Source organism: Lissotriton helveticus, chromosome 10 (assembly GCF_964261635.1).
Source record: "Lissotriton helveticus chromosome 10, aLisHel1.1, whole genome shotgun sequence".
NCBI classification, from domain to species: domain Eukaryota; kingdom Metazoa; phylum Chordata; class Amphibia; order Caudata; family Salamandridae; genus Lissotriton; species Lissotriton helveticus.
In genome coordinates this window covers 443,293,871-443,313,474 of record NC_136071.1, presented here as the reverse complement: position 1 = coordinate 443,313,474, position 19,604 = coordinate 443,293,871, and the positions used below count along the sequence as shown (strand labels likewise).

The window sequence follows — 19,604 nt, the reverse complement described above, 5'->3', positions numbered from 1 at the left end:
CGATTCAACGTCAAATTCATCTCACAGCCATTCACGTGCCAGGTGTGGCCAATGTTCTGGCGGATTCACTCAGCCGAGCATCATCAGACAATCACGAGTGGGAACTCAACCAGCCCACGGTCGAGTTCATCTTCCGGCGGTGGGGCCGGCCACGGATGGATCTTTTCGCGACTGCTGTCAACAGGAAATGCCCACGCTTTGCAAGTCGGCATCCCCACAGAGAGTCGAGCGGGAATGCATTTTCGATCGATTGGTTGAACGACTTGATCTATGCTTTCCCTCCACTTCCTCTGATCCCTCGATTGTTACACAGGATGAGGTTCCAACCTTGTCGCATCATCCTGATCGCACCCAAGTGGCCGAGACGTCCATGGTTCACGGACCTGCTCCTCTTCTCGCAGTCCGATCCGTTGCCACTCCATCCTCTACCGCACCTCCTCACGATGCAGCAGGGACTAATCTGTCATCCGGATCCAGCATACCTTCAACTCCATGCCTGGAACCTGAGTACAATGAATTTGCACGTTTAAATATTGACAGGGACTGCAGGGAGGTGTTAGCGCGGGCTCGCGCACCCTCCACCATAAAAACGTACCAACTCAAGTGGAAGCGTTTCTGTGTCTGGTGCCGCACCAAGGGTTTGGACCCAATGACTGCAAAACCTGAGCAAATTTTACCTTTCTTTTTATCCCTGGCAAAATCAGGTCTGTCCCACTCAACTCTTAAAGTGTTTCTGGCGGCGATTTCCCGTTTCCGCCATGATGGTTCCACATCTTTATGTTCTTCAAGGATCATTAAGCAATTTTACAAGGGCCTTTTTAGGATGTTTCCACCTATCCGTCGCCCTCCGCCTGCTTGGCGCTTGAATTTGGTCTTGTCTCAACTACTTCTACCACCATTTGAGCCTATTCACTCGGCAACTCTTAAATTTCTCACGTGGGAAGTTGCTCTCTTACTCGCCTTAACGTCCTCAAGACGTGTCAGTGACATCCAGGCGTTTACCATACAGCCTCCTTTCCTAAAATTCTCCAACGCGGCCGTGACATTACGAACTAATCCTAAGTTCATCCCAAAGGTTCCCAGTGACTTTCATCTCAACGAACCTGTAATTCTGAAGACTTTCTTTCCTGCTCCGCAAACTCCAGCTGAGCGGTCATTGCATTCATTAGATGTGAAACGTTGTCTCAAATTCTACATTCAACGAACTGCACCTATCAGAAAGATGGATCAATTGTTTGTGGCATATGGTCCAACTTGCAAAGGACAACCTGTTACCAAGCAGACTATAACCAGGTGGATATCCTCTACCATATCCTTCTGCCACCAACGGGCTGGAAAGCCCCTTCCTGCTCCAGTTCGAGCTCATTCAACTAGAGCAGTGTCTACTTCGGCTGCCCTTTTTGCGGGGGTACCCTTACGACAGATCTGCAGAGCTGCAACTTGGTCGAGCAGCCATACTTTTACTAAGCACTACTGCCTGCAATCAACAGACGCCGCGGATGCGGCAGTGGGTCAAGCGGTGCTGCGGAATCTTTTCCAATAAAGGTGAGCCTCTGTTGCTACCCGCCTCCAGTCATAAAGGTTTTTTCCTAATTATGTTTTGGTATTTAGTGCATATTGCCATATATATTTACCTTCTTTGCTTGATGTATTACCTTTATGACTCATGTGATGTTTTACTGCTTTCTACTCAAGCATGTGAATCTATGAAAGACACCCCTAATACTGGAGAAGAACTATAGTTACTTACCTGTAAACTGTGGTTCTCCAGTATTGGTGTCTTTCATAGATTCACATGCGACCCTCCCATCCTCCCCTCAGAGGCTCTCTTCTCCTCAGGCACTTTTACTTACTCTGTGCTACGAAAATCTGAGGACTTGGGCTTCTGAGGAGAAGGTTCTAGAGGAGGCTACAGCCTGATTGGCTGGAATGTGATCCAACACATAATGACACTGATATGCTACTAAAGTGAGATCTCCCTTAGGCTTTTCAATGGGCCTATTATGTTCTATGGTACTTTTAGAATTTACAATTTATTGCACTATATGTATGTATATTTTTATTCGTTATAATTTTCATGTATACATGCATATATGACTGCTATTTTATGTACCGTGGGACTCCCACTTCGACGACGGGGGATATTCAAGCATGTGAATCTATGAAAGACACCAATACTGGAGAACCACAGTTTCTCCAGTATTACATCTTTCATAGATTCACATGCTTGTATCTTCCCCGTCGTCATGGTGGGAGTCTCACGGTAACAGAATGACCAAGCAGTATCATAGAGAAGAAAAAACTGCATAGAAAATCCCCATAGGGGCTGTATTATTTGGTAACCAGACCACATCTTTGTTTGGACCAAAAGCCAGCCAATCAGCATTGCTGCCCTGCCCTCACACTCCCCAGCAGAAGCTTCCTGCCTCAGATTTCCAACCGCCTTCGTGTGATAAGGAGTCTCCCTGAGCTCTGCTCAGTTTTCTTTCTGTTCCTGAGTGAACTTTTGACCTTTTGGAATCTTGTTTCCTGTCTACTACATTAAGGTACTGTGTGTACTTATTTCTCTTATAATGGCTGACGGCTCTAAAAAGAGGCTGTTCAGGCCATGCAGGTCCTGTGGGAAGGCCAGACTGTTCTCTGAGGACCCACATGAGGACTGCCTTTACTGTCTCTACCCTAAACACCTGGTGAAAGACTGTAAGTTTTGTAGAAAATTTTCTGACAAAACTAAAAGAGACAGAGAGGCTAGACTACTGTTATGGCTTCAGAAGAAGAAGGCCACATCAGGCTCAGATTCTGAGGAGGGATCTTCTCATTCAACTCCCAAGAAAAGAAAGGCTTCTGTTTCTGTGGAGAGAGCGGAGTCTTAAAAGAGTAAAACTAAGGAGAAATCAACCTCATCTCTTCCTATTACTCCTGTGGTGAAACAGTCCAGTCTTAAGGAACCTGGGTCTGCACCCTCTACCAGCTCGCTGGCTTCTGCTCCAAGGTCTGTGGTGAAGACTTCGGCTCCGTCAACGACGACTTCGTCGACGACTGTGGCTTCGTCGACGATAAGGTCTAAAGCTACGTCGACGACTGCGACGTCTACGATTACAACATCGACGAGTAAAATCTCAATGTCGACGAACAGGCCGTCGACGACGACCACGACGACTCCGTCGACGACAGGTTCGACGTCGAAGATGTCTACGGGGGCCCCGTCGACGAAGGTCCCGTCGACGAAGGTCCCGTCGACGAAGGTCCCGTCGACGAAGATCCCGTCGACGATGGTTCCGTCGACGATGGTTCCGTCGACGAAGGTCCCGTCGACGAAGGTCTCGTCGACGATGGTTCCGACGACGATGGTTCCGTCGACGAAAGTCCCGCCGACGATGGTTCCGTCGACGAAAGGCCCGTCGACGACGGTTCCGTCGACGAAAATCGTGCTTTCATCCGCAAAAGCATTCAAATCACCGCAGTCGAAGACCATGATCTCGATCCGGTCTTTTCAGTCTACAAGGGGTTCATCTACCATCAGTGAAGCTGCAGAGTTCACCTCATGGACAAAGATTTCACCTTTGCCGCCGTCCTCATTGCTAGAGCAGGACTCAGATGGCGAGGAGTCCTCAGGTGCCGCCTACAGTCCTTCTCAGCTGCAGATAAAGAGCCAAGACACGGATGAAGAGGAGGTTTATTCCTTCAAGGACAGACCACAATCTTCCAGATATGAGTCATTTCAGGAATCTGGTGATTATGATGAAGAAGAGGAGGAGCAGCATGAGGACTCGAGGGAGGAAGATCATCAGGAGACGATGTCTATACCCCTCAACCTTGTCTCTGATCTTAGGTTGATGTTGAATGACTACTACCGTCGCTTCCCAGAGGCGAATTCCTCGCAACCAGCTAGGCAGACGCCTTCCTCTCAGACACCTGCAGCACCTGCTCACCAAGAACAGGGGGTGAGATCGCCGCAGGTTGTTACTATAAGGGACGACCTTACGGAATCCGACGAGGATGAGCAGCCTGAAGAAGGAGAACTCGTTCAGGATGCTTCAGGACAGGAATGGGACGAATACATTTTACCATCGACTGCATCGCCTGAACCACTCAAATCTGCCTCCCCTCCTCAAGATATCGGAGGTTTTCATGATCTCATGGAAAGGGCGGCCAAAAGATTCAATCTGGATGTTGAGGTACAACAAACGGATTGTTTCTTGTATGACTTCAAAGATGAAAACAAGAGGTCGCTTCGCTCTATTCCAATTATCCCTCACATCTGGGAGGAGGGACTGAAGATCTTGAAAACACCTGCGTCTATAGCGGTTTCAGTTCCCCGCATTGACAAGAAATACAGAGCCCCAGAGTCCACAAAAGCCTGCCTCATTGGGCACCCCAGGCCTGAATCAGTTGTGACGCAGGCGGCACAAAGAAATTCTAAGAACCCGGTGGCTACTTCCCTAGTGCCACCTGACAAGGAGGGAAGGAGAATGGATGGAGCAGGTAAGAGGTTTGCAGTCATGGCTGCCTCTACCATTAAAGCGGCAAATGCAATGGCGCTGCTTGGACGATACAACAGGCAAATGTGGTCTGATATTGCACCCATACTTTCTGCTCTCCCAGAGGACAAAAAGGAGGAAGCGGCAGCCATACTTAAGGAAGGCTCTAAATCTGCTGCCGAATCTATCGACATCGCCATGGATATTTCGTCCATGGCCTTCAGGCAGATGGCTGGAGCGGTTTCGCTTCGCAGACAGGGCTGGCTCAAGGCGACGTCTTTTCGTCCAGAGGTACAGGCGAAAATCGTTGATATGCCTTTTGACGGTGAAAACTTATTTGGAAAGCATATCGATGAGGCGTTGCAAGGCATAAAGTCGGACACGGATACAGCTCGAGCGCTGGGATCGCTTCAGCAAGGAAGGTTTCAGTCCTTTCGGAAGAGAGGTTTAAGAGGTCAATTTAATCAAAGATCCTCTTTTCAATCCAACCGATATCAGCCGTACAATCAGCAGGGATATCGACAGTATAACACTAACAACCAATTCAGGTCCTCCAACTCCTCTTACCAACAACAGTCCAGAGGCAAATCTAACGCCAGGGGGAAACCTCAGCAGTCTAATAGACGTCAATGATTTCAGGCCGGCGCTCCCCACACAACGGATCCACGACAAAGACCACTATCTGTCTCAATTTTACAACAACTGGATGTCCATTACATCGGACAAATGGGTTTTAGATGTCATAAGCAGGGGCCACATTCTGGAATTTGTGGAGATACCTCCGGATCAACCCCCAGTACTCAGGCTCAACAAACATCGCCAGGAAATGCAGAAGGAAGTTCTCTCGCTTCTGCAAAAGGGAGCCATAGAGGAAGTGCCGCAACATCTCAGAGGGAGAGGCTTTTACTCGCATTTCTTCCTCATCAAAAAGAAACAAACCCGGAAATGGAGGCAGGTATTGGACTTAAGGGATCTAAATCGATACATAAAAAAGATACCCTTCAGAATGTTATCGTTACAAGAAATTTTTCTACTGATAAAAGAAAACGACTACATGGCCTCCTTAAATCTCATGGATGCGTACTTCCATATTCCAATTCTTCGGAAGCACAGGAAGTATCTCAGATTTGTTGTGGAGAGTCGCCACTTCCAGTTCAAGGTCCTGCCATTCGGACTCAAGTCAGCCCCGAGGGTATTCACCAAATGCATGGCCCCGGTGGCAGCCCATTTACGACTGCAAGGGCATTACATTTACCCATATCTGGACGACTGGCTGGTGACAGGTCCATCCTTCAGGGAGGCAGCAACATCTCTTCAGAGCTGCATCCGACTGTTTCAGCGATTGGGCCTGAAGACCAACTTAGAGAAATCCTCGCTGACTCCGGCCAAGGGCATCCAGTTCCTGGGGGCATGGATATGCACCAGTGCAGGGAAAGCCTACCCTTCCGAAGAACGAATGGGAAAGATCATGAGGCTAACGGCAGCTCTTCAAGCAAAAAGGTCCACTTCCGTGAGGATATACAAATCCATGTTGGGGATGATGTCATCCTGCATCCCTCTGGTGCCAAACTGTCGGCTTCGAATGAGGCCTTTGCAGGAACAACTGGACGAGCAGTGGGCCCAGGCCAAAGGTACCTTCGAGGATCGCATTACCATCACGAGCCATATGAAGGTGGCAATGTCATGGTGGAAGATTCGAAAGAACTTGGATCAAGGCTTGAGCTTCATTCCTCTAGATCACGACTTCGTGATGACAACGGACGCTTCGCTGAAAGGATGGGGTGCGCATCTTCAGGAGCTGGAAATTCAGGGCCTTTGGTCAGACTGGGAAGCTCAGCTTCACATAAACATGTTGGAGCTCAAAGCGGTGTTCCTAGGTCTTCAAGCATTTCTTCCCAGAATACGCCAATCGTCAGTACTGATCCAAACGGACAGCACCACTACCATGTTTTACCTACTAAAGCAGGGCGGTACGAGATCCAAACAACTGTCGACATTGGCGCAAAGAATCTGGAAATGGCTCATAACCAATGGAATTTCAATTCAGGTTCAGCATATTCAGGGAGTCCTCAACACACGGGCGGACGCCCTGAGCCGTACTACCAAGGCGATGCACGAGTGGGAACTACACCACACTCAGGTTCGCCTCTTGTTTCAAAGGTGGGGCACCCCCACATTAGATTTGTTCGCAACGCAAAACAACTCAAAGTGCGTTCAATTCGCGTCCAGATACCATCAACAGGGCTCCAAGGGAAATGCATTCCTCATGGATTGGACAGGAAGGTTTGCATACGCGTTCCCTCCCTTCCCGTTGATACCGCGAATACTGCGCAAAATGAGATTGGAACCGTGCCGGATCATACTGATAGCACCAGCCTGGCCGAGACAGGCGTGGTTTCCAGACCTACTTCTTTTGTCGAGGGGCGAGAAAATCCAGCTCCCGACATTTCAAGACCTCATCTCCATGCAAGAAGGGCAAATTCTGCATCCGAATCTACAATCTCTAAAATTGTCAGCATGGAACCTCACGAGCGGGAGTTTCAAAATCTAGACATTTCACAAGAATGCAGACATGTTCTCTCACAGGCTAGAGCTGTATCAACAAACAAAACATATGCAGCGAAATGGACACGTTTCTGCCATTGGTGCAGCAGACAAAACTTGCATCCGTTTGAAGTACCACCTGAAGGTATCCTCCCTTACCTGCTGTCACTATCTAAGGCAGGTCTGTCGCATGCCTCGGTCAAGGTACACTTGGCAGCAATATCGCGCTTCAGGCGGAAGCCAAATGAACCATCTCTCTGGTCCTCCAGGATAATAAAGGAGTTTATCAAGGGACTTTTTAGGGTTTATCCACCCATCCAACGCCCTCCTGTGCAGTGGCACCTCAACACAGTACTATCACAGCTTATGAGGCCTCCTTTCGAGCCTATTCACAAGTCAGATTTGCAGTTCCTGTCATGGAAAACGGCCCTCCTTCTCGCCTTAACATCAGCAAGGAGGGTTAGTGAAATCCAGGCCTTTTCAGTGGAGGAACCCTTCTTACAATTTCGTCAAGACAGGGTTATCCTAAGGACAAATCCTACCTTTATTCCCAAGGTGGCAACATCTTTTCACCTCAATGAACCCATTATTTTGCCTACTTTTTTCAGCAATCCTTCATCGGAGGCAGAAAGAGCCTTACATTCTTTAGACATTTCCAGATGCCTAAAGTTCTACATTGAAAGGACAAAAACGTTCCGCAAGTCCAAGCAATTGTTCATTGCTTTTGAAGGGCAAAGGAAGGGTCTTCCTTTGTCAAGACTGAGTATTGCCAGATGGATCTCCGCAGCTATCCTGAAATGTCATGAAAAAGCGGGGAAGCCGCTAGATTCTAAGGTACATGCACATTCCACAAGGAAGATGGCAACTTCGATGGCCTTGTTTGCAGGAGTGGCGCTGCCTGACATCTGCAGAGCAGCAACGTGGAAGAGCGTGCACTCATTTACGAGACACTACTGTCTGGACACTGCGTGGAAAGAGGACACGGCAGTGGGACAAGCTGTTCTGAAACGTCTTTTTCAGTAAGGTATGACATAATGGCATGTTTTGTTGTCTATGCAATACTTTGATTTATGTGTCAACATGCATTTATCGTATTTCTTATATTATGATGTGTATTGTTATACCTTTGTCTTACGGCAGAGCTTCCTTTTTTAGTTCTGTCCTGGAAACGCTACTAATTTGGTGAGCACTGCTTACTACTCTGATACAAGCATGTGAATCTATGAAAGATGTAATACTGGAGAAGGAATTAGTTACTTACCTGTACACTATAGTTCTCCAGTATTATCTTTCATAGATTCACATGCGCCCGCCCGCCTCCCCGTTTCTCAGGCAGATCCTGTTTCTCGGTATTTATCCATGTCTCTCACTCGGGGACGGAAATCTGAGGCAGGAAGCTTCTGCTGGGGAGTGTGAGGGCAGGGCAGCAATGCTGATTGGCTGGCTTTTGGTCCAAACAAAGATGTGGTCTGGTTACCAAATAATACAGCCCCTATGGGGATTTTCTATGCAGTTTTTCTTCTCTATGATACTGCTTGGTCATTCTGTTACCGTGAGACTCCCACCATGACGACGGGGAAGATACAAGCATGTGAATCTATGAAAGATAATACTGGAGAACTATAGTGTACAGGTAAGTAACTAATTCCTTACAGGTAAGTAACTATAGTTCTTCAGATGCCGTAGCTATGTCCCATACTGGCCCTGTGACCAAGAGGTGGTCCAATCTCGCATACGTCTTATGCGCATGTGAGTAATAGGAGTAGTCCCTATCGGTGGGGTGTAGGCGGCGCCAGAGATCGTGAAGATCTAGGTCCTCTAATTGGGACTTGCCTCCTCGTGAAAGCTCTCCCGTTTGTGGGTACCTTTGGGCCGACCTATCTAGAGATGAATCGAATACCATGTTTAGGTCCCCTCCTATGATGATGTGTCTATCTGCGGTGGCTGTGACATCCACTAAGGCTGAGTGGAAAAAAACGCTATGGATGCTCGTTGGGGCTATATATCGACCCTATGGTGAACACTAGACCTCCTGACTTAACCCTGTATACTAGAAGCCTCCCCTTCTGCTCTGCGAACTTATGTAAAACCACCCTTTGAATGTTCGGGAAATTAGGATTGCCACCCCCGCTGTCTTGGTAGTGTTGGACGAAAAAATTTGTGTAGGAAATTTGTGGGATTGCATCCTATGGCAATCACGGGCCAGCAAATGGGTCTCTTGTAAGAAACAAATATCCGCCCGGGTGTTCTCAAGCAAAGACAAGACTGCTTTCCTCTTTACTGGATTATTCAACCCTTTCAGATTAAGGGTCATTACCTTAAGGGTTGCCATTATTATAGGGACAACTGTAGTGCAAGCAGTGAATCGGGACCAAGGTAGGGCGGCTCTGTGCTAAATAGCGTATGGAAGCCCTTTCCGGCCAAAGTAAGTGCCATAAAAGCACTGGACGATCCCCACCCCTTCCCCCCAACTCCCCCTGAACTCCCCTTGCATTGTCCCCACCCATCCTCCCCTCCCTCTCCTCCAGCCTTCCATTAACAACCCCTAAGCTCCAGAGCAACAACAACCACCCCAACATTCCCCACCTCCCTCCTCCCCTTCCCCGCAACAAGTCCCAAGTTCTCATAGTCCCAGTCCGGCCCCTCAAGGACAAGACTGTGGTTGGTTACTGTAGTGGACGTCCGGCCACTGCACTCCCGTCCGCCCCCTCCCCCCCCGTACCCCTAAACCTGCATCATAGAAAGGCTGCATCACTCTCCCCCTGGAGGCATCTTAAGCTGTCAGCGCTACGGCATTGGTGGCTGCGCCCCTGGCTGCCTCCTGTACCGCTCTGTCCATACCGGACCGGATAGTGGGTGAATCTGGGTGGATGTAGCAGAGGACCGGCGGTCCGGGATCCGTTGCCAGCCGTCCCTGGTGGTGCGTTTGCGACGCCGTGTAGGTGGGTCTTCGTCCGATGCGGTGATGCCCAGTACCTCGCACGTGTCCTGGAGGGAGCGTAGTTGGTGCAAGGTGCCGTTCCATCGGAAGATAAGCCGGAAAGGGTGCCCCCATGAGTACTGCGTCTCATGGCTTCTCCGAAAGTCAGTCGCAATCTTAAATGTCCTGCGCTTTTGAAGCGTAATCGCCGACAAGTCCTGGAAGAGTGCGATCGAGTGCCCCCTGAAGCAGAACGACTGTTGCTTCCTAGCTTCACGGAGGATGCGCTCCTTAAGCGGGTAGTCCGGCAGGAAGGCCAGGATGTCTGGTGGTGGCGCAGAGGTCCGCCTCGCTAGGCCCACTCTGTGCGCCCTGTCTATTCTGATAGGAAAGTCCTCTGATTCTCCCAGTACTTCCCTGAACATGCACTGTAGATAGTTGGCAACGTCCTCTCCTTCTTCCTTGGATGGCACTCCCCGGACACGGATGTTGTTTCGACGGGACCGGTTCTCAAGATCTTCATTGTGTGCTTGGAGGTCCAGTTGTTGATCCCGAAGACGGAGCACTTCCTGCTGCAAGTGTTCGATCTCTTCGTCTCTGGAGTGACCAGCTCCCTCCAAGGTAGCTACCCTTTCGCTTAGGTTATCTACTTCTCTCCGCACTTCTGACTTCTCCGGCCACCTCCTGTTTCAGCGTCTGAAAGTCGTCCCGCAGGGAGCTGAGTAGAGATTCCAGGAAGGATCTGGTGACCGGCGGCTCTCTGTCTTCCGCATCTAGAGGGCTTCTCGAGGGGCCTGGCGAGTGTTGTCCTTTGTCAGGTTTCGAAGTTCCCCTGTTCAACATCTCGGGCAGTGTTCTGTCCCCCTTCTTCGGCCCTCTGTTGCCCGCCATCGCGGGGGGTGGTGGTGTTCGGGTAGGGCCGGCTGGACAGCAAGGCCGGGACGAGGGGTGGCCGCGCGTCGGTTAGAGTCCGGCCGGGAGAGGCGACGTCCTCAATCCCCATGTCGCAGCCTGCCACCCCCGTTCGGGGTTGTAGGCCGATCTCCCTCTCTGCGGGGTCACCAATCCCCTTCGATTGCAGTCCGCCGTTTGGGGGGACTATGTCGGCTCAGTTGGGACCCTCGAGTTCTCCTTCCCTGCAGACCGAGGACTCCGATCGATGCCTCGCGGCTTCCCCACGCCTCAGCAGCACCCTCTCAGCAATGCGCAGGTAGTCCCCCTTCAGCGTCGAGGCCGTCAGTTTCTGCCCGCTGAGCCCTTCCAAAGGCCCCCTCTGGGGTCAGCCTCTGGTTCGGTAGGCCCCCCGGGGTGCCGATAATGTCTCTCCGGGGGCTCGTTGCGCCTCTTCCCCCACTGATACGTAGATCAGTCTCGCTTCTAGCCGCGTCCCAGCGCGGCCCAGACTTGAGCCCACTCCCTCGCCGGTCGTTGTGGGCCTATGCCCCGGGGAGCGCGGTCCCCGTAGCTCTCCTCACCGTTGCGGGTCCTTCAGTTGTCCTCCTCCGGGGTGGCGTCTGCTCAGGTCAGGGGGGGGGTCGTCCCGCTCCAGTTGTAGGCCGCGTCCCCGGCCTCGCGTGAAAGCCTCACGCCGGCCGCGTCGCGTTGTGCTCCCGCCGGCCCTCTCCGGTCGTCCCTCGGGCCCAGGGACCCTCAACTCGCTGGTTCAACACTGCCACCGGGGTCGAGCTGAGGTCGCTGCGTCCCGCCTTCCACTGGCGCCTAGGTTGATCAAGCGCCCAGTCACTTCCCTGCGAGACCCCTGAGCTCTGCGTGGGCCGGGTCCCGGGGCCACTCCTTCCGCCAGACGCCGCCGCTGGGCAACCCACTGTGTCTTCTTCGAGGACCGCTCACTGCGGTGCCCCGCACCCCCACAGGTGTAGCGCTGTGCGGCCGCTTCGTGGCAGCCCGGTCCGTGGCAGGGGTCCGGGATGCTCCGGCAGTAGGCCCCGGCCTCGCGTGAAGGTTTCCGGTTAGGCGGGACCCCTCGACGTCGTCGCTGAGAACCGCCCCCGGACGTTGCTCCTACCTCGGACTCAGCCTGGGGGTCCGCCGGTGTCTGTGTCCAGGTGTCGAGTTGCGTGGGGCGCCCGTCGCCTCTCGGTGGTGGACTCGATGCCTTCCGCCTCTCAGGCGGCCTCGTGTTCGGAGCCTCGACAAGTCCACGCTCCAGGAGTCGCCGCTCCGCTGAGACCTCCGGTCGCAAATCGCCTGCAGGACAGCCGTCCAGCGATGGACCGTCAGTGGATGTGTGACTTTGCCACCTCACCGCCACTAACCGGGGGGAGATTAGTGCGATTTCATGGCTTAGGGGCCTGAGGTCGGAGGAGCTCTCGGAGAGTGCGTTCGCTCACCTCGCCATCTTGGCCACGCCCCCTATTTCTTTACTTTTGCTATAATCGCGGCACCTACGCTTTACGGCGCGAAAGTGAAAGAAAACGAGTGATGCGTGCGCAGCAGTTATTGAGAGGTGGAGCGTGGCGCGCGCGCTTGTGCTCGTGACCGCAAGCTGGTGGCCGCTTGGCGCTTTGGTAGCACTTCGAAAAGCTGCTTACAAAATGTCTCGCCAGAGCAGCGCATGTGCTGGCTCAGGCGAGACCTAAAAACCTGGGCTTTGTATTTGAGTGTACCCTGTCTTATGATCTGTAGAGGCCCTGGCTGGAACATGCTTCGGTATCTTTAAAATACTTCAAAATATCTTGGGGCTCCTTCCAGAATAGTCAAGGAAGACAGTTGTTCAGGCCCTTGCAGTATCCAGACTGGATTACTGGAATTTCCTTTATCTCTGGGTTACTCCGGCTAGACTGAAAAAACTTCAGATGGTCCAGAATGCTGTTGCACGATTGCTCCTGAATATACCTAGATACTTTCCTACGGGCTGTGCCCTTTTTAGTCTCCATTGGCTCCCTATTAGGGAAAGAGTCTCCTTAGAGGCGCCCTGCATTGGCCATAAAACCTTGAATCAGAGAGGTCCTCATTACCTTTTGCCCCTGATTAGATGGTACCATCCAAATGGATGCCTCAGGGGAAGCGCTGACTGTTATCCCTAAGATAGAACGAGAATGTTTGGTTTGACGTTCCTTCAGCTATCTGGCAGCAAAGTTGTGGAACTCCCTCCCTTCCGAGCTGAGACTCCAACCCTCGGAAACCATGTTCTGGAGAAAACTCAAAACGTTTTTTCTGACAACTGTAATAGCACAGGATTCATTGCAGAACCTCTGTGACCTATGGAAGCCTAGCGTGGGTACACTCTGACTGGAGTAACCACCTGCTTTATAAAAACCCATAACATAACCTCCACCTTCAATGGGCTCAGCACTGGGGGTGCCCCTTGGACAGCATCCTTTTGTCAGATGAGCGGTCTCCTGCCTCCAGAAGTGTCAGGTTGAGCTTTTTGTGTTCTACAGTTTTCGCCTCAGGATGCCAACGGAGATTTGTTTTATCTACTAGGGAACTCCAGTCTCATTTATGGTTCTTGCCTCTACTTCCCTGGCACCTGAAGAAGACAAGAAGGGACTAGGCTCAGCTCACCATTCTAGCCCCTGACTGGCCCAGAGGATCTGGTACACCAAACTACTAAGTGACTGTCTGCCCTCCACTCCATCTCCCCTTTCTGGAATACCTGCTGTCCAAACAGGGTAAAGTTGTACATCCAAATCTACATTAATGGAGAACGCGCTGAAATAGTGGATATGATCTGCTTGATGAAGTAGTGAATCTCATCTTGGCTGCTTGTAGTCTGCCCATAGTATTTTAGATGTTGGTAAAAGCTTGTGGCCTTCTGGGAGGACTGTTGGGGTCAATCAGCTGTAAATTAAACTTTCTGATGCTATTCTGGTAGTCCTGTCTTTAGCCCAACAAGTCCTTTCTTTGGGCACAGTTAAAGGTCCATTGTTGGCCCTTTTGACCTTTCTTCATTCATCTGCTCGGTCCTCTCTATTGAAGTGTCCAGTTGTGATGTTGCTTTTGAAAGGGCGTGCATATGTTTGTCTGTGCCTTTTGTTATGATGTAGTGGGATCTTAATCTGGTTTTTACCTCCTTAATATGCACACCTCTCAAGCCTACGTATGGCAGTGTTTTGAGGATACAGACCCTTAAAACTGCCTTTCTCACTGGGATTACTTCTCAGTGCTATGTTGGTAAACTTCAGGCGCGGTCAGTGCAACTGCCATATACCACCTTCTTTACGGACAAGCTCGTGCTTTTGTCTCTGGCATAATTTCTGCCAGAAGTGGTATTGCCTTTCTATGTGTTATGTCATCTTGATTTGTAGATTGCTTATTCACTCCCAATGTAGGATCCTGACTCTAAAATATTATTGAACTGGATTGGAGCAGGGAGGGTGGTGAAAAAGGGTAACAGAAAGGATTACAAGAGCTAGGTTTAATCTTCTATTTAACGATTTTTACATTTTCCATTAGTCTGATGGGAAGGGAAAGGGGGTTCCAGTTATGGGCTGCCGGATAGGAGAAAAAGCATCTTCCAAATGTCATAAAGTGAATAAGTGGAACATTATCCAATTGTAAGGTAGAGGAGCAGAGCTTATGGGAAGGGTTGCTGAACGAAATTCTTCTTTTAAGACAGAGTTCACCTGTACTGTGCAGAATCTTTTGTGGATTTGACAAATACGTTTACTCACTGGCTGCCGGTGCCGGACTTTTATATGGAGAGACATTGAGGTGTGCACCAGGGATTGATAACCAATTGGGCTATTTCATTTTGAACAATTTGCAGTCTCTTCGTGCAGTGGGCAAGGATACTGATTTAGACGCTTTTACCGTAGATCAGGTGGCTGGGAATCCTAGCCTGTGTGACAATGAATCTGGTGCTGATGGGAAGTCATTGGAATGCTTTGAAGACCATTTTAAGGATATTGATGCAGGATGAAGACACAAAAGTATCTTCATCAGCCATTTAGAGATTTGTAACCATGATAATGTCAATATTCCTGGGTGAGTTCGTTGGATGAAGTATACTCCGATGTCCTTTAGCCACATGCTCTTGAACTAATAGGCTTTGGTTTTCCCAAAGAGGTTTACCTCTGTTTTTTTCTTCATTAACCCCTTCGACGCGCGTGACAAGGTCAGCTCATCATGGGCGTTACCTGCGCTGCGCGTGTGACGAACTGACCTTGTCACGTAATGAGGGTTTTTGCGAATCGCAGCGCGCAGCGGGAAAACCGCTAGCGCGCATGCGGTTAAGCTTGAGGCCAATAAGCCTTCAACTAGAGGTCAAGGTGGGACAAACCAGCACAGACGTTTGCTTGCTTGGCTTTCAGTTTGATTCTTTTTGAGACAATCAACTATGTGTTGTCCGTATATACTATATATCAAAGCCAAAGTATCTGATTATCCCAGCCAAAGAGCTATTGAAAAAAGTTGGGTTCAAAGAAGAACCCTGAGGGGCTCGGCCTTAGGACCTGGTAGTATCGGAGTGGTAAAGGAAGGACACAACAGTTTGAGATCGTGGTGAGGCAGTCCACTACACTCCCTCTTTCTGCTGCATCCTTCTAAGGAGGAGTAGAGGAGAGTTTTAGCAGTCCAAACCGGAGAGAGTCTTTGTCACTCTATCAATTGAGAAATGAAACGGTGAGTGGATGACACACTTTTTGTGTGGTTCATTGGTGCCAAGAAGGGAGGAACACTTCAGGGGCAGACCTTATCGAGATGAATCATTCTTTGCATACAGTTGTGCTATGCCTTTAGCCTCTGGAGGTCTTTGGGATCTTTTTAACATATCTAAGGCTGCCACTGCTTGGCCAGGGGTGTGGCGGTTCTAGACACCTGCTAGGCGACTACATGGGCATCTATCCACACTTCACCAGGCATTACTGCCTTTACTTTCTTGTCCTTAGGGTGGGCATTTTGCCTGCTTCGTCTTGCAGTATATTTCCTTGTGTGAAGTTGACTCCTAAGACCCTCCACCTTTTTGGAGGCAATACTTGGGTGTCTTTTCAAATAGTGACGAAACAGCAAAGGGTAAGAAGCCTGTTCTTCCAAGAGGCACTTCTAAATGCAAACACTTTGTATGGTTAAAATACAGTCTCACCACAAATTCCTCACTGACCTGCTCTCCGTGTCTAAAGACTTGGAATCCTCTGTTGTAAGCGGACATCAGTGCACAGGAGTGGCGCCTATGACCCTGTGACGACCGAATGAGCCTTCATTGAGTCCGATGGTGCCTTCTACCAGCACACAAGAGCAATTTCTTGCTAAAGTTTCCGGATCTAATCTGTTGCCTGGGGAAATTCAAAAGGGGAGGAATCTGTGAATAGTTTCCATCAACAATAGCGTTACCAAAGGTAAGTAACTTGTTTGTTTCGGCATTGGTGATAATGCAGGTAGTACCTGTCTCCTTGGGACATTTGTTGTTAGCAGTGAATCGCATGCATTTTCTCCAAACTCTCCTTTATAGGCTTGTTAAATTCATACACTATTTTAGTAGCACATCTCAGAATTGTCTCCAATCTGACCTTTGGCTTCCGAAAGTGGTCTAATTATTTGTTATAGCCCTTTACCAATGATGTGTAAGATGCTGACACAATTTTCTTTTTCTTGTTGGTTACATCTCCAACCATATTTAGTTGCACACCTGCACTACTCCTTGGAGTTTGTGACCTGTAAATGTGACTTTACATTCTCTTATATGTAATTAACAAATGAATCCTATTGCCGTCCAAATCTTGAGCGGTGAGCATGCACTTGTCTGCTCTACTTTGATTTCCAAACAGAACCCAGCATAAGAAAACACCGTTTTGATTCCCTTACTCTTTCCTCTTCTTGTGTCGCAGGATAACATTTCCTTGTATGGGAGAGGAGAAGAAGTCAAAAAGCCTGTGCCAGGTGAGCCTCTGCACTTGACGGTTTATTTAGAATGAATGTTTGATCCATGTATGTTAAAACAGTGCTGTCCATATGTTTCTCTTTGTGAGCAGCTTCAGAAAATTCCAAGGAGCAGGTGGATATTAAAGAGAAGCAAGACCTGAGAAAAGAGGAACAAGCCAAGGAGCCTGGGCCCTCAATTACTGACCATGAGCCCAGATTAGGACCAGTACCACGCGCTCACAACAAAGTCCTCAACCCACCCGGGGGCAAATCCAGCATCATCTTTTATTAATAACGACTGAATGTCAGCAGCGCACTCTGCATGGAACAGCCCGTTGAATCTCGGCTTTGGTTCTTGGAGGAAGGGTGTATGAGCAGCACTTTAAAGGGGCTTTTGGACTTTATTACAGGAGGAGCATATTCCCTTTGGCAGTATTTCTGGGCGGCCTAGCTCTTCTACTGGTGTTAAAATGTAGCATGTTCTTTTGTGTAGATCAGGAGTTTAATGGTTCCAAGCTTAGCACAATCACCCTGCTTGTGAAGATTGGCAGTTGAGCAGGCAGCAGTGCAAGTTTTATTCAGGAAGCACAGGAGAGAGCTTCTGGGAATCGATGATGCTACTTAATATTTGGTATTAACATTTACAATGTTCTCTATGCCCCACATTTCTAATCCACGTTTTCCTCCAGCTACCTCCTACTTTTCACTGGTAAGGACAGTTCCTTACCCAGTTTGATTGGTTTGTGAACAAATTTGCAAAGTAGCATTTTTTTGTACATTCTACTATCTGGGAGCAGGGTCCCTGCCACTGGCAAGCAGTAGGAATATTTCTGCTGGGCTCCGTATGTTCCAAGATATGACACAGTTGAGTATGCCTCTGTACAGTGCAGGAGATAGGGAGGGAAGACAATCTAAAAGAAAGCCCATTCATGAGGCAACTGCACCAACCTTTTTTAGAAGCGAATTTGAGCTGTTTGTATCATTTTAGGTTTATGGCTATTTCAATGATGGCGTTAAAACCTGACTGAAGGAAGTTTTCTAAGACCAAAAATAATGCGAATGTGCCACTCATTTTGGTTTATAGGTATCTTCACTGCTTTTAATTTCAATTCTGCTGTGACATTTTTACGAGTTTTATTTCAACTACAGTGTCTGGATGCTGCGTGGCGGCACCTCATCCCTTCTGTTTTCAGTAAGCCTCAGAGGCCTGTGAAAGCAATGTCCAGATTTGAAAGCATGAATTTAGCTTGTGAAGTAAATTTTTCTACTGAGATTTTGAACAAGGCACGGAAACCCCAAGTGGTCGAAGCGATTTAGTAAAACAAGATGTTGTGTTAAGGGCAACCGATCTGAGGTCATTGAATGTATATAGCGTTGCTCTTCAGACGCATTTGGTGCAGTGTATAGCCTATGTAATATGGCTTCTACCACATTTTGCCAGTATACTGCTGGCTCGCAACAATATTTTGCAGCTTCCCCATTTGGCTATTTTTAGATAATCTCATGATGTCCAGGTACTCAGACAGGTTTTGCTGGTCTCCTAGTCTTGCTGTAGAAGGTGTAGATGAAGGATTTCATCTCATCACTTAGCATTTATTGCCTTTTTAGGGTTATGAACGTATTGACATGAACTGAAAACCTTCAGTGCCAATGCATGCCAAGTCAATGCCTTATTGTGAGTGTACTGCCACGAGCTTTCCTTACTCTGACCAACCGCTTGGACAGCCCTTTGGGAACAGCGGACCACACTCCCTGTGCTTCGGTAGGAGTGCATTTGTGTGCAGGAAGCTCGCAATGAATTGTTGGAATAGGTGCTTGCACGGAGAGCATTGCCCGTCGAAGGCGATGGTGAGAATCTACTACTGACAGGGGAAAGAGGTGTGTAGAAGACATATTTGAAATGTGAATAGCATTCCCTGCCCTGCACTTGGAACTCCTTGTACAATTTGCTACTGGGCATGTTTTCTCTGCTCTTTGCTCGACTTTGCCAAACCGTTGAGGCTCGGGCTTTCTTTTATCACATTTTATGTTTGGCAATGTTTGACCTAAATCTGGGCAGTAACTATGACGTGGGTGTTTTTATACCAAAGATACCAAAGACTAGGCTTGCTTATCGTTTGGTAAATAAATACCCTGTCATTCTTTCCTTGCCCGTGGCCTCTTTATCAGTAGCGACTTTAAAACGCTTTTGTTTAAGAAGAAAGTTTTAAGCATTTTTGCATTTTGCTCAAAATTGAATTAGAAGTTTACTGTGTTGCGGTCACTGTCTCAGTTGGCCGCTTTGTCTGTGCCTGCGGCTCCAGCCCTTTGCAGCCAAGCCTTAAACAGAGAATTTGTTTATTTTTGTAAGTCACATTTGTATCTTTTCATATCATCTAGCAGCGTTTAATGCGGTCATCATTGCAACAACCCAGCCTGAATCAAATGTCACTACTGCAGGGAAGAATTGTTTCTCCTGTGAAATAAATGATGCATTTCAAAAATTGTATCAAAAAGCGACTGCTCACTATGTACCTCTGAATCAATAAACCTCGATTTTTGTAACGGTTGTTCTCATATTCATTTTGTAGGTCGGTGATTGGGTATCTGAGAGATGTTTCTGAAGAGCAATGTTTAGGAGTATTTGTAGGAAAACAAGTTTGGTTCCGTTGGTGCTGAAAAGGTTAGGAGGGCAGAGCTGGATTGTGTTATTACAATGCACAAAGAACACCAAATGACAGTTTTAGGCGAATGGAGGGAATTGTCTGGATAAAATGTTGTGGCCGAAATCTAAGGAAGACGAGCAGATATACATGGTATGGCTACAAGTTGTGGTCTTTGGCCTATTTATTACATTT

The 19,604-nt window shown here is 48.7% G+C and overlaps 1 protein-coding gene across 2 annotated transcripts in view; it reads left to right on the top strand.

Annotated features, from left to right (window-relative positions):
• The window catches only part of JPT2 (Jupiter microtubule associated homolog 2), a 127,843-nt gene extending 108,532 nt beyond the window's left edge, over nucleotides 1–19,311 (top strand). For both annotated transcript variants that reach the window (XM_078662936.1, XM_078662935.1), the window contains exons 4-5: nucleotides 16,734–16,785; nucleotides 16,878–19,311. In XM_078662936.1, the coding sequence (XP_078519062.1) occupies nucleotides 16,734–16,785; nucleotides 16,878–17,059 (234 nt within the window). In that variant the 3' untranslated portion in view covers nucleotides 17,060–19,311. The remainder of the gene's footprint in view (nucleotides 1–16,733; nucleotides 16,786–16,877) is intronic.
• The last annotated feature ends 293 nt before the right edge of the window (nucleotides 19,312–19,604 follow it).